Raw genomic sequence first — 14,597 nt, 5'->3', positions numbered from 1 at the left:
CAAACAGGTTACATGGTTGACTGGTCAGTTTGCAACTTTCATATTTGTAACTCTGAGGTTCTACTATATGTCATTATGAGATGTAAGATTCACATGGTCACAAGGAAGTACCTGCACAGATCAGACTCCAAAGTCATAGCCATAGACTGTGTGCATGAGTTATTTTGTGTATTTTGGACACAGGAGCAATAGTTATCAGGCATTCAGATTTGCCTTTTAAGTGCCAAATTCCCCCCTTTGCCCCCCCCGGGAAACTACTTGCTATAAGCATAGTGAGCTGAACAAGAAATATTTCTCTGGTTTTGTTTTTGCCAGTCAGCCAAACTGTTGGGATAACTGTATTTGTGAAATGGTTTTTATCAAAGTTTGTTACTCACACAGATCAATTAGTGGATTCTAATTTAAGAAGACATGCTGAGACCTATTCTTTTCCTTTCTACTGCTTATAAACATTGAAAATAAAATATATGGACTATGCTTTTAAAAGCATGTTGTTATATATTACATAAGCACTTGCACATTCCTCCAGAAAGTATGGATTACAAGAAATATTTTAACCAGATATTACAACAATCTCTGTGTGTATACAAATATTTAATTAATTAATTGAATTTAAAAAAATTCCTTAAAGGTGTACATTAAGGTGCAAAGACAAGCACTCAGAAGTTAAATGCCAGAATTAAGCTTGCTTGTGCAACCTTAGTTCAGCCCTGTTGTGCTTATGCATTATGATATTCTTTAATTACATTATTATGCATGATGACATTCTTTTTTTCCCGTAGAGCATTCCTGCCTCATTTAATGAATGGGTCTTTAATTTTTTTTTATTCTGTGTGCTACCAGATCTTTTATATTACCATAACTACAAAATTATTAACTCCCTCATGGGAATTTTTATTCAACAAATCTCCCTGTGTCTCATTGGGCACTCTGAAAAAGAAGACAGTGCAATTATTTGTGAAAAATTTGGTTTAAGTAACTTGCCCAGTGTCAAGAACTCTGCATCAGAGGTGGGGATAGAATCCAGTTTTTCACAGTGGCATTCTACTTTCTTAAGCATGAGACCATCCTTTCTCTTCCTCTAGTCACTTGCCTCTTTCACTACATATTTTCCAACTTCTGCATCATAAGTGATGAATAAAAGCAGTGATCCTATAAGAGAAAACAATATGTGATCATGTAATTAGACTCTGATCATAATCCAAATACACAAGGGGATCAAATTGAGGTTGTGTAGGCATTTCCTAACTTTTGAGTGCTTGACTTTGTAACCTTAACATTCTTCTTAGGATTTTTTGCACATAATTTCCTAATTTAAAATCCTGCCGATTTCCCTCTCCTCGCCCTCCCAAAAATTCTACAACGTGGAACCATCAGCAGCAGCAGGGTTCAGACCATTGGAACTAATAGTAACTGGTAGTAATAGTATGTTGTTCTTTATCTGGACCAGACACTAGAGCAGGGGCGCGCAAGATCCAGCACAACAAATCTTTTGATCTGGCCTGAAGCTGACCTACTGGATCCTCAAGGAGGGAGCAGCCCCAGGGCTCAGAATGATTGGCTGCTCCATCTGCTTCCCTGCACCCAGAGGAAGGGGAAAGCTTCACACTACCCCAAGCACAGTCTTTCAGCTGCCATTGGGATTATGGTGGAGGTGATGGCACCCAATGGGAACTGATCAATGAGAGCTGAGAGATTATGCGGGGGGCAGTGCATGAAGTTTTCCCCTCAGAGAGGCATACGGAACAGACAGATTCTCTGAGCTCTGGGGCCCCAGCAGGCAGGAAACCTGCCTGAGGGGCCTGCTCAGCCTCTGGCACCCCAGCCCCTCCCACAGCCTAACTCCTTGTCCTAGGTTACCACCCCCTTCTGCCCCAGGTCATCACCAAAACACTCTGTGCCCTGTTTCCCTCTCTCCCCCTCCCTCCCTTGGTCACAACTCCCTCCCAGACCCTGAACCCCGTCTTACACCCCTCCCCCAGACCAGAATCCTTTCCTGTACCCATACTCCCTCCTGGACTCTGCACCCCATTGCTGTGCCCCAGATCATAACCCCTTCCATCACCCAAACTCCATCTCAGATCCCACACCCTCTCCTGCATCTCAATCCCACGCTCCCTTCTGCACCCAACCTCTGCCTCAGACCTTACACCCCCTCTATAGAAAAGTGCAGTCCTTGGCTTAACCACCGCCCTAGAGGGAAGATGATATGGTATGTAATTTCACAGGTGTTTGTGGGAGAGATTTTAGGATGTCCAGGTTCAATTTCAGGTTTTGTAAGAGAGTATTGTAGTGTTTTTAGATCTTTGTGTCTGTGCCACTAACTTTGTGTCTCTATCAGGACTGCCTATTTTCCCCTATCCAATCGCCTCTCACCTGTCCCTGCCCGTCTTCCTCTGGCCCCTCCCCTACCATTTTTCGCTGCTCTATGTTCAAGTGTGGCTCCTCCCTCCTTCTCCTTCTTCTTGCCGCCTGGGGCTCAGCAGCAGGGCATTGAGTGTATAGGAGAGATTGTCTCGCTGCTCCTCATTCTGGTGCCTGGCTCCACCATGGCCTCTTACCCCCAACTGCCACATGTAGTAGTTGCAGAGAATTTCCTGTTTAGCGCTTGCAGTGCCAGGACGGAGTCTGAGTGACTCTGAGGATAAATGGAGAAGTTATACAGGGATGGAGCATGCTCCGTGCAAGTGAAATCTTAGGCAAATTTAGCTGCCAGATTCTAACATGTCTCTATTAAGCATGTTAAAACTGCAGTTTTTTTGAGATTTTTAAATTTGCCAAATTTGGGTGCATTTTTATAGAGTCCCCCAAAGCACTAGACCACATCAATAAAATAGTTGGAAGATTTTTTAAAATGGGTCAACAACTTATTTTCCCTATTTTTTTTCAGAAATGGCTGATCAGTTTTAGCGGAAACTTTAAAAAAAAATCATCTTGTGAAAGACACTCTGTGTGGTAAATTTAAGCCCAAACAGACAATAAGCCAATGAAAACAGGCAAATGTCAGGCAACTCTAATTACAAGTAACAGGACTTTGTAGCACTTTAAAGACTAACAAGATGGTTTAATAGGTGATGAGCTTTCGTGGGCCAGACCCACTTCCTCAGATCAAATAGTGGAAGAAAATTGTCACAACCATATATACCAAAGGATACAAGGCAAAGGATCAATGCCCACAGAACAGATATCAGACAGGATCACAAAGAAAAAACAGTTTCTTGCCATTTCAACCAGAAAGGACATTGTCTCAATGACTTGATTACCTGCATCCTGCTTCAAAGGCCTTTTAAGACTTCACTTGAAAGAGAATCCTCTGAACTGTCATTCATGCTTAAATTCGACACTTTACACTCCTTTGAATAAAGACGCTAATTATCTTACCCATTACAAAGATAGCTTCCCCAATTATCACCTCTAATATCATTAGCTCAAAGACATTTACCTCCCGCCCCATCCCCTTTCTGTTCTGAAATTTGATTTGTCCTTTTCATATGTGTTCATTTTTTTAATTGTATCCTTTAGTATATATGGTTGTGACAATTTTCTTCCACTATTTGATCTGAGGAAGTGGGTCTGGCCTACGAAAGCTCATCATCTAATAAACCATCTTGTTAATCTTTAAAGTGCTACATAGTCCTGTTTTTTGTTTCAGCTACACCAGACTAACACGGCTACATTTCTATCACTAATTACAAGTGGCACTATCATTTTAATATAAGATTAATAACAATTTGCAGTTCAGTAAACAATTATTTTTAAAAAAATACTACAGTGATGTATTGTGAAGATTAAAAACTGACAGATATGATCAGTCTTGATACTTGTTATTGTTTAGGCTTGTCACTCTTGGCAGAGTCTTTTAAAGAAGACATTCTACAGTGTAGCCAATGAAAATGAAGAACTAGATACAACTGAAGCAAATAAATGCAGTCAATACCAATAAAAAAGTTACTGGATATTCTATGACTTTAAAAAGTTTAAAGGAATAGATTAGAGAGAAATATTAATTTATAAATTATCACATCACATGCATCATTTATTAAATTAAATTAAATATTCAGATAAAATTCCAGATTGTAAACATATTGTAAAGCAAGTTTGTTACAGTGTATAATATGGAATAATTCATTTTAAAGAATTCAGTAGCAAAAATAAGTTGAACAAATGATAGACCAGGTAAGTAGTGTAACTCTACTATGAATGGAACTATGTTAAAGGGTTTGTTTTGATAGACTTTAACACTAAGAGAGAGAGCTCAGATTAAAATTTACATGAAAAGTAAATTTTGTTATTGTCATATAAATAATAAGGAAATATATTTTCCTATTTTTGGATATTCTTATATGATCACTAAAAAAAGTGGCAAAGATTATTTAAATGTACTTATTAATTAGGTCTTTTGTGGTCAATCATTCCCTTACCTGACATTACCATATTTCATTATAATTTGACATGAGGCCAACAAGGGTTTAGAAATAATGTGTATTTTGAAGAAAAGTGACAAAGTAAAGTTTATATATTTTACTTTTCTGTAGTAAAATGACTACAAACAGCAGAGATGCAGTGAATTTGGCACTAAAGTGTGATATCCGAGTATCCAAGACATACTGTACAGTTTTACATCCTTTGCAGTATATTTTAATAGAAAGGGCACTTTGACTTCAATGGGACTACTTATGTGAGTAAGGTGAGGTTTAATTTATATAATGCTTTTAAAATTATAAGTGTTGCATAATTTATGAATCAACACACCACTCCTGAGAGAGTCGATATAAGTAGGTATTAACACAATTTCATAACTGAGGAAACTATAATAAAATGATGATGCATCCCAGGAGTTAAAAAGATGATCCTAACAACAACTAACTAAGGACTTGTCCACACTGAAAACACTGCAGTGGCACAACGACACTGCTGTAGCCCTACATCAATGGGAGGGTTTCTCTTTGTAGCACATTGGGACCTAAATTTAATGAGTAGAGTTACTGATCACTGGTCAGTCTTTCTTTGACTAGACCAGTGTTTCCCAATTTTATTTGGCTGAGGAACCCTTTTCAGCTTTTCAGAATTTCAAGGAACCCCTAGGTTTGTCAAGGAAAAAAAAAAGGGAGGGGAGCAGGAGGAGAGAGTGACCCACCAATTCATGAAAATCACATTCCTTCCCCGAGACACCCCCCCACCTCTCTTCTGTGAGGCCTCATCTGCTCTGTTCCTCTCCTCTCCATCACTTGCTATCCCCAGCCCTTATACCTGTCTCAACCTAGTGAGAGTGAGGTGTGGGGTGGGGTGGGAATGAGGGATTTGGGTGTGGGAAGGGGTGAGAAGTACAAGCTCTGGGAGGGAATTTGGATGCAGGAGAAGGGGCTGTTGGCTCGGGGAGGAGGCTCTAGGCTGGGGAGTGTTGGGCTCAGGCGGAAGGTTGGGGTGCTGACCAAGCCAGGGCTTGTGGATGTGAGGGTTTGCGAGTTTGGGTTGGGTATGTGAGGGACTCAGAGCAAGAAGGTTGGGGGTATGATAGGCTCAGGACACAGATTTGTGATGTGTGGATGGTGGAGGAATGTTGTGGCAGAAGACTGAGGATGTGGGGATGCAGGAGTTTGGGGATGTAAGAGGCTCAGGACAGGGGGTTCCAGCGTATGATAGGTTCAGATTTGGAGTTAGGTGGTGCAGGAGTGTTATGATGCTGCAGTGAAATGGGGGTTTGGTCCCAATTGGGGGCTTGTTGGCCAGGCTTCATTTTGAAATAAAATAGTATGTCAAACTCAAAAGGTTTTAGCATTGTCTTTATATATGAGAGGGGTGAGGAACCTGTTTTGAGTCAAGGGTCACTGACCCACAGAAAAGTCAGTTGGGGCCACACAAGTGAGATGCAAAAAACAAAAAAAAGCTCCTCCAAAAAACCCCCAAGCCTCACTGTTGTGGTCCCAAATGTGCTGGTGGGGGTAGGAGACAGAGTGCTAGCGGGTGCTGGGGCTGAGGAGAGCGTGCTGCTGGATGGAAGGATGCTGGCTCAGGTGGTGGGATGCTGGGGCAAGGTTCTGGGGTCAGGGACATGGTCCTGCTGGGCACTAGGGTGACTGGCAGGGTGCTGGGACAAGGATCAGGGTGCTGCTGAGTCTTGGGGTATGAGGCAAGGTGCTGGGGCCAGGGCGGTGCTAGGGTGGATGGCAGGGCTGCCAAGGAGCGGGATAAGGATGGGGTGCATGATCTGGGAAGGAGGTGGGGGACGGAAGGGAGCAAGGTCTGGGTGGTAGGTAGGGTGCAGATGCAGGCTGGATGTAGGGTGTCTGGCCAGCGGGAGGAAGCAGGAGCAGGTTGGGGGTAGGGTGTCTGGCTACAAGGGAGAGTGCAAGGAGCGGACTTGGATAGGAGTTGGACCTTCGTGATCTGGCACCGTCTGGCCCTGACTGGTCCCAGATGAGGAATTTTTGGACCAGGGGAGGTCATTTCAGGGCTCCTGGTTTTCCCCGTCCCCATTAGGCTTCTTTGCACCTCTATCTCCTGCAACCCAACTGAGCTGCCCACCCCTGCTAGTTCCCTGCACCTCCCCCAAAACCATCCCCCACAATCCAAGGGAGTGCAGCACCAGTTCCCTGCAGCTCCTCACAGCCCAGCTGAGCTGCCCGTCTTTTCTGTATGCCCTCCCCCATCCACCTCAGCCCAGCTGAGCCCTGCACTGGTTCCCTGCATGCCTCCCCCACAGCACAGCTGAGCCCCGTTTCCCTGCACCTCCTCCAAGCCCCACAAAACTGCTGAGCCAAGCGCCGATTCCCTGCCCCCTCTCTCCCCTTGAGTCTAGCCCCGGTTCCCGGCACCTCCCTCCTCCTGCAGCCAAACTGAGCTCTGAGCTACACACACACACACCCCACCCCACCCTACCCCACAGCCCAACCCAGCCCAGCTCCCGGACCTCCCCACTCTGCAACTCAGCTGAGCTTAATTTCCCTGCACCTTCCCCCAAACCATCCAGACATGCTGAGCCAGCGCTGATTCCCTGCCTCTGCCTTCCTCCCTCCCTTTGGCTGTGTCTACACTGGCGCGTTCTTGCGCCAAAAATTGCCTCATGTCTACACTGGCCGTGTGTTCTTGCACAAGTACACTGTCGGTCTCATATATGAAATCAGGGCTTCTTGCGCAAGAACTACGATGCTCCTGCTCTGGAATAAGCCCTTTTGCGCAACTATTCTTGCGGAAGAGGCCAGTGTAGACAGGCAACATGAATTTCTAGTGCAAGAAAGCCCTATGGCTAAAATGGCCATCAGCACTTTCTTGGGCAAGAGAGCATCCACACTGCCATAGACGCTCTTGTGCAAAAGCACAGCTCGCACATGGCAGTGTGGATGTGTTCTTGCACAAGAACTCTTGCACAAGATGTTCTTGCGCAAGAAACAACAAGTGTAGACATAGCCTAAGAGTTTCCTCAGATGAGCAAAATGAATTTTGTGTTCTGCACCAGTACTGAGTTCATGTGGCTTGTTTGGATGTGCAACCCAAGTTATTAATAAATATTTTTAAACCTCTATCTTTTCCCTCTGCTGCCATGTCTCCTCCCCTTGCTCCATCAGCTCCCCTGGTGCCTGCTGCACCCCCACTCCGCACCCTCCTCTGCTGTCCTCACTCCTGCTCTTCTCACTGTCCTCAGCCCTCCTGCAACCTCCCCCCTTCACCTGCCCTTCTCTTCTCCAGTAGCCCCATTCTGATCATGTGAGCTACCCCTCCTCACCCCCTCTTCTAACACCTCCCTCTACAAACCTGCCCTGCGTCTCTCCTCTGGTGCTGGTCCCTCCCCTGCAGGTATCTGCCCTTCTGCTTCACCCCCAGAATCCCTTGGCACCTGCACCTTCCCTTACCCCTGCACCCTCCTGGTGCCTCCCCCTTCCCTCTCTTCCCCTGCCCCCTTTTTCCCTGATGCCCACCCCTCACCACCCTCTGCCCCCATTCCCCTCATGCCCTGTGCCCTCACACATGACTTGCTCCATCCCGGCCTTCCTCATGCCCACCCCTTCTTTCAAGCCTTCTCCCAGCACCTCCCCTAACCCCTCTAGCCCTCAATGCCCTTATCCTGTCCCCTCCCAGCATCACCCTGTCCCCCTCCCACTGACACTTCCCCTCCTGCCCTTTTCCTCATTGTCTGCACTTGGCCCCCTGGCATTTGTCTCTCCTCCACCCCTGTCCATTTGGTGCCTTCCCCTCTGCCTCCGCACAAGCACCTTCCTCTCCCAACCCTTCCCCTTTCCCTCTGCACAATCCCCTCCCCCTCCCTTTCCCTCTCCCTCTCCCGTACCTTCTGCCTTCCACTTTGCGGGGCCGGAGTCTATGCTCTGTCCCCGGACTCCGAACCCGCAACTCAGCCATGCGGCTCTGTACAGCACCCAGCAGGTTTAAAATCCCAGGCCATGATGTTATGTCATGTCCGGGTGTCTCCCCATCCACTGGTTTGAGCGTGCTGCGCAGGGCAGCAGCAGCCAGCAAGGGGGAGCTCAGTGAAGGTTGTGCATGGGAGGGCCAGGACCAGGGCCAGGACAGGGGAGAGACACTCTGGGGCTGGGGTGGGAGGATGTGCGAGGGGGGAGGGGAGTCAGGACCTGCTCCAGCTCCAAATATTGCTGGAGCATGAGCACCACAAGCCCACACAACTCACCCCCCATGCCTCTGCTGGCTAGCCGTCTCTCTCTCTCTTTTTCAGAGGGGGCGGGGGAGCGCCGACTCCTCGCGGAACCCCTTGTTTTGCTCCGCGGAACCCCAGGATTCCCCGGAGCACCAATTGGGAAACACTGGACTAGACTAAGGCCTGGTCTACACTATCAAGCTAGGTCAACGTAAGCCACAATGGATATGTCTAGACTACATGGCTCCATCGACAGAGCCATGTAGATGAGTTTACTAGACATAGCAAAATGAAGCGGCGATTTAAATAATCGCACTTCATTTACATCAAAATGGCCACTGTGCTGTGCAGATGATGAGATGATCTGGCACAGCGGGGCAGTCTAGACGCCCCGCGATCGACAAGGGAAGTCTTGGCTGCCCCGCTGTGCCAGATCAGCTGATCGTCGGCATAGCGCAGTGGCCATTTTGATGTAAATGAAGCGCAGTTATTTAAATCGCCGCTTCATTTTGCTATGTCTAATAAACTCATCTACATGGCTCCATCGACGGAACCATGTAGTCTAGACACACCCCTTGTGATGACCTGGTTGTACATGTGTCTACACTTAAATTTGTTTCCCACCAATGTAAATTCTGAGAAAGTGCTGTGGTTGATGCAGTATGAATGTAGACACTGCCTATATTGACCCTAAAAGTTCTCTAGTGGCTGTCCTGCAATGCCTGACACTGACTACTCTTATCACAGTTGTGAACTCCACTGTCCTGGGGTCCCAGAGGCTGAAAGTTCCTTCACTTCAAATCCTGTAGTTTTTTTGAAATGCTGTTTCTTGATTGTGCGAGCATACCTACTAATTTTCCATTACTGTGTGCATCTGCCAACCGGTCCATGCAAGCTGTACATTCCAGATGCACTCCAGCCTGGACTTGATCAAAGATATTGGGCCTCTTGGGCCTATGGGGAGATGAGGCTGTGAAAGCATGGCTACAGACCAGCTGTAGAAAAATGGGCATTTACAAGCAGATTGCAGAGGGGGAAGCAGGAAAAGAGATATGATTGGAGTCAGCTGCAGTTTTGTGTGAAAGCAAAGGAACTGTTGTCAGGCATATCAGAAGGCCAGGGAAGCCAATAGGCAATCCTGTGCTGAGTTGCCACTTTTACAAATTGCTGCATGCCGTATTTGGCAGGACATTTGACTGGAGGTCCAGTTCTGCCATGAGCCAGGACATGTTTGAGACTACATCACAGTCCAGTTGATCCTGGCAGTCAAGCATGGCTGAGTCTGATACATGGGAAGGAACTTTGGATAAGTGTATAAATGTCTCCCATTATAGTGATGGCTTCTCTCAGCTTAGCAGGACACAGCTATTGACTTATCAATAATGTACTTGTTCTAGAAGAGATAGCAGCAAAACAAAGAAAGGAAGAGTTACCTGCTTTTCATTCCCTGTACAGCTAGGTAAGGGGAGACACAACATAGACTACAGAACATTTGGCAGTAGTGAAAGTACCCACTGAGTTGTTATAATACACTCTGTCAACTCACAGGATCAATGACAAATATCGTGGAATAATCATAAATGTACAGTAAGCACCATATAATCATAATAAGTACATAGGCAGCATCATATTACTAGATGTGCAGCAAGCACCACACAGTTACTAACAAGTCTTCAAACTGCAGGACCAGCAAAATGCACCACAACACAGTAGTTTGTATATTAGAGTTTAAATAGAAGCTAGATAATTTCATGAAGGCTAGGTCCATAAAAGGCTATTAGCCAGGGGATAAAATTGTGTCCTTGGCCTCTGTTTGTCAGAGGCTGGAGAGGGATGGCAAGAGACAAATCGCTTGATCATTGTGTTCGGTCCACCCTCTCTGGGGCACCTGGTGCTGGCCACTGTCGGCAGACAGGATACTGGGCTAGATGGACCTTTGGCCAGTACGGCTGTTCTTATGTTCTTATGTGTGCCTTGCTGTTAAAGTCCTCTTTCAAAGCATCTCTGAGCTGTGTTGCTCTGTGCCTTGTGAGTAAACACTGCCAGTGCCAATGCAGTCTACCAAATCCACATTCATCTTTCATTCTGCAACTGTTGAGCAAGCTGTTGAATTTTTCCTTAATGCTGCTGAGATGACCAGCATATAACTTAATGAACAAGGGTTCACTATTGGCATTTCAATATTGCCAGTGGTAATTTTCTGATCAGGAAAGAAAATCTGGACTTGTAACTTTCTGAAAAGTCCTGTGTTCTTAAAGATGCAAGTGTCATACACATTTCCTGATTGGACAACATTGATGTTAGTGATCCACCAGCACTTGTATAATCACAAAAGTTAGCCCTTTCTGTTGATGTACTCTATGGCAAGGTGGATGCCAAAATAGGGATCTGCATGCTATCTGTTGCTTCACTGCAGTTCAGAAACCCCATTACTGCAGATCCATCCACTATGTCATGCATGTTGCTGAGAGTCACAGTTCTGCATAGCAGGAAATGGATTAATGGCCCTGCACACTTGCATGACAACTGCTCCTGCAGTAGATTTTCCAATTCCAAAATGATTTCTACTGGCCAGTAGCAATCTGATGTTGCAAGTTTCCATAATGTGACAGCCACTTCTCCACGATCAGTGCTGCTCTCATTCTGGTATCCCTACACTGGAGAGCTAAGGCAAGTTTGGCACAGAACCCGGAATGTGGCTTTGTGTTTCCAAAAGTTAAGCTTGTCTCACCCCAAGCTGCATTATGATGCAATCCCACTAGCTAGTGCTCCTTTCTCAGGCCAAGAAGCAGCGCTCCACTGCTTTACAAACACCACCAATCTTAAATGATCCTTGCTATGTCCTACAGCAATCAGGGAATTATCATGTTCCTTGTGACTCTGCAGATATTGGAGGATCATGCATTTTGTGTATACAACACTTATGACATTTCTGTAAGCTCCATACAGCCGGTCCCCAAGTTGCGAACGGTCGACTTACGACCGTTCGCAGTTGTGACCAAAGCTGTCGTAAATGGCGGACCCCGAGTTACGAACGCAATCTGCGCTTACGAACAGCGTGGTTGCGTGTAACTCAATGGGGTCCAACTTACGAACGAACCAAGTTACGACCAATTGCTTGGTCCGTAACCAGTTCGTAAGTTGGAGAGAGGCTGTAGTTCTGTCAGAGACTGCAGAAATATGAATTATACCAATTTTCAAAGTAAACCTGTAGTAAACCTACAGTTTAAGACTGCGAAAAGTCACAAGAATGTAAATGGACATTACACCATATTAGACACTTTGTTTTTTAAATACTTCTGTATAGGCTGAAGGTTGGTGCTTGGTTTTTTATACAGCATAATGAAAGTTGTACCTTTCATTGCAGAATATTCAGATGAGAAAGAATCAAGCTCACGATAAATGCTGCCAGTTTGAGCCATAAAACTCACTGTTTGATGTTCAGTTTGATGTGGTAACTTCCCTATTCAATATTTTTTTTCCTTTTGCTTTCAGGCCAGGTCCTTCAGTAAAAATGTTCCTGTTAAAGCATTTCCTGCCTTTCTGTATACAGTAAGTATGGTAACAATGCACTCTTTAAGTGATAGACTAATTTTGGTTTGTTTAAGTTTATAAACAGTAATGCACTTAGTTAATTGTGAATTAGCACAGGTTGGACCTTCCTGGGCCAGCAGCCTCTAGACATGAGTGGTCCCAGAGAGAATTTGCTGGACCAGAGGTGGTCAGGCCTTGGAATCTCCTGGGGCTCCCCTCCTGTCCACTGGCCTGGCTAGTGCACTGCCCGTGGTCGCTGGTGGAGCATCACTCCCAGCTGCTGCCCCCCTCCAGCCAGTGGTGCTCCCTTCCGCTGGCTGGCAGCGTCTCTACATTCCCAGCTGGGGGTTGGGGAGGGGGAGGCTTCCCTGTCTTGCCCTGCTACAGCTGTTGGCCGCTGGCCAGGCTCCCTGCCCCAAGGCCACTTGCCCTCCGGGCTGCCTGCTGGCTGAGCCCCCAGCTGTAGGCAACCTCTGTGGCTTGGGCCAGAGAGTCCTGAACAACAGAGGTTCAATCTGTAATAGATTTTTTTTTTAATTTCACTGGGCATTCTGGGACCCTAGTACACCTGAGAATCATGTCACCTGTCTAGGCGCCTAAATATAGATTAAAGATGTCTAACATGCCAGTTGTTTTATTTTCCATTTTTAAGGGCACATTTTCTCAAAAGGGTTTCTTTCCATGTACTCATATATACTGTCAAAAATGGTTTAGATGTCTAGAAAATATTTCATATGCTGCTGTTTGTATATTATGTTTATTTGTGTACATTATACATATTAAACCTCTTTTTTTTTCTTTTCTAGGTTGCTTTAGAGGATTATTTATATAAAATACAGAAAGTAGATTTCAATGTATTCCATCCAAGCTTACATAAGAAGAGCACGTTACTACCGTTGTATTTGTATATTAGATCCTGGAAAAAAATATATTAAAAACAGACTTATATCATATCGAGTAATTTTTTAAACTGATAAATTGTATAGAAATGCTTTTTGTTAAATAAGCAACTTCATACATTTTGCGAACTCTTCTGAATTAGAAGTAGCATATGAGTGTAAACTGTAGCTATTACCTCGCTGATCATAGGAAAAGCTTGGTTTTTTGTCAATAATTTAGGCAGATGTGATTTGGCAAATACATAAGGAGTGGATATGTACTGTTCTAAGGTTGTGGTCATTGTTGTAATAACCATGTCAACTCACAGGGCCATGGACAAACAGGATTATGGATTTGCTTCAACATGGAGTTGATTAGGAATAATTTGTTTTATTAGTCTTACTGCGTCACTGCTACTACAGACAGAATGCACATTAGCAAGCACTAAAGAGCAATGTATATGAGTAAAAGGTACTTGGAATGCTTATGTCCCTTCTACAGTTGACATGTTTCCAGCTGGGGGAATCCAGGGCACCCCCCGAGGTCTAGGTCTCTGGTAAAACTCATTAGGCACAGGACTGCCCACACTGGTTATATAACAGTTGTTTACTGGGTGTGCACATATTGGCTCCACGTCACTTTTAGCGTTCTCATGAGCTGAGACCACGGTCAGACTTGTTTCCCGCTTAGTAGTTTCCCAGCTCAAGTGCGTGGGTTAAAGCTGATAAAGGCCAGCTGGTGTTTCTGTTTACAGGGTTCAAGGCTGTACTAGGCTGTGTACTCCAAGGATGGAAATATCCATCCTGGCCTACTGAGCTGCAGGCCCCAGGTATGGCTTCTTATATGACACCATACCTTATTAATTACTTGGGCTAATCCCTTGTTAATACAACTTACGATTTATTCCTGGCATCGTACTCTAGCTGCTAAATGCTTTCCTAACATAAAACATAATTCCTGCTTACACTTGATACTCTGGTATTCATCTAAGCATTAATATTGGTATATTACAAATTGCACATTACACAAAGCAACATTGCTTGTGTATGCCATTGTTTGACTGTACCACTACTGAAATCCTTGATGCTTTCATCTCATCCCCACATCTTTGTTCTCCAGTCCCCACATGAGCAGAAACTTGCTTATGAGATATGCTGGATGTTCACACTTCCAACTCTTGATGGAATTACTCCAGGGGTGGGCAAGATCCAGCCCGTGGGCTGGATCTGGCCAGCCAAGCCTTAGAATCCGTCTCACAGCCCACACTGCCAAGACTCTCAGACAAGGAGCCTCTAGATGTGGCCTGACCAGTGCTCAATAGAGGGGAATAATCACTTCCTTCCATTGGCTGGCAGTGCTCCTAATGCAGTCCAATACGACATTAGCCTTCTTGGCAAGTACAACACACTTTTGACTCATATCCAGTTTGTAATGTAACCGTTTTTGGGAACACCACTGAGATGGTGAAATCAGGGTAAATTGTTTAAAGACAGGGCTACTTACAGCCCAAGACTGGGGGTCCTCCACTATAAGGCACTCTAAACCAATCAGAAAGAGCATTTCTGCTTGCCACACT

At 45.2% G+C, this 14,597-nt stretch overlaps 1 protein-coding gene across 7 annotated transcripts in view; it reads left to right on the top strand.

Annotated features, from left to right (window-relative positions):
- Positions 1-13,306, top strand: part of NDUFAF6 (NADH:ubiquinone oxidoreductase complex assembly factor 6) — a 36,638-nt gene extending 23,332 nt beyond the window's left edge. For 6 of the 7 annotated variants that reach the window (XM_075920345.1, XM_075920346.1, XM_014578998.3 and 3 more), the window contains exons 8-9: positions 12,104-12,160; positions 12,949-13,306. In XM_075920345.1, coding sequence (XP_075776460.1) covers positions 12,104-12,160; positions 12,949-13,077 — 186 coding nt within the window. In that variant the 3' untranslated portion in view covers positions 13,078-13,306. Of the gene's footprint in view, positions 1-4,535; positions 4,688-12,103; positions 12,161-12,948 lie in introns of all 7 variants that reach the window. The other variant, XR_012901308.1, reaches the window with a different exon arrangement.
- Positions 13,307-14,597: the final 1,291 nt, after the last annotated feature.

The sequence above is a fragment of the Pelodiscus sinensis genome, chromosome 2 (assembly GCF_049634645.1).
Source record: "Pelodiscus sinensis isolate JC-2024 chromosome 2, ASM4963464v1, whole genome shotgun sequence".
NCBI classification, from domain to species: Eukaryota; Metazoa; Chordata; order Testudines; family Trionychidae; genus Pelodiscus; species Pelodiscus sinensis.
This window is presented reverse-complemented; position numbering and strand designations above follow the sequence as displayed.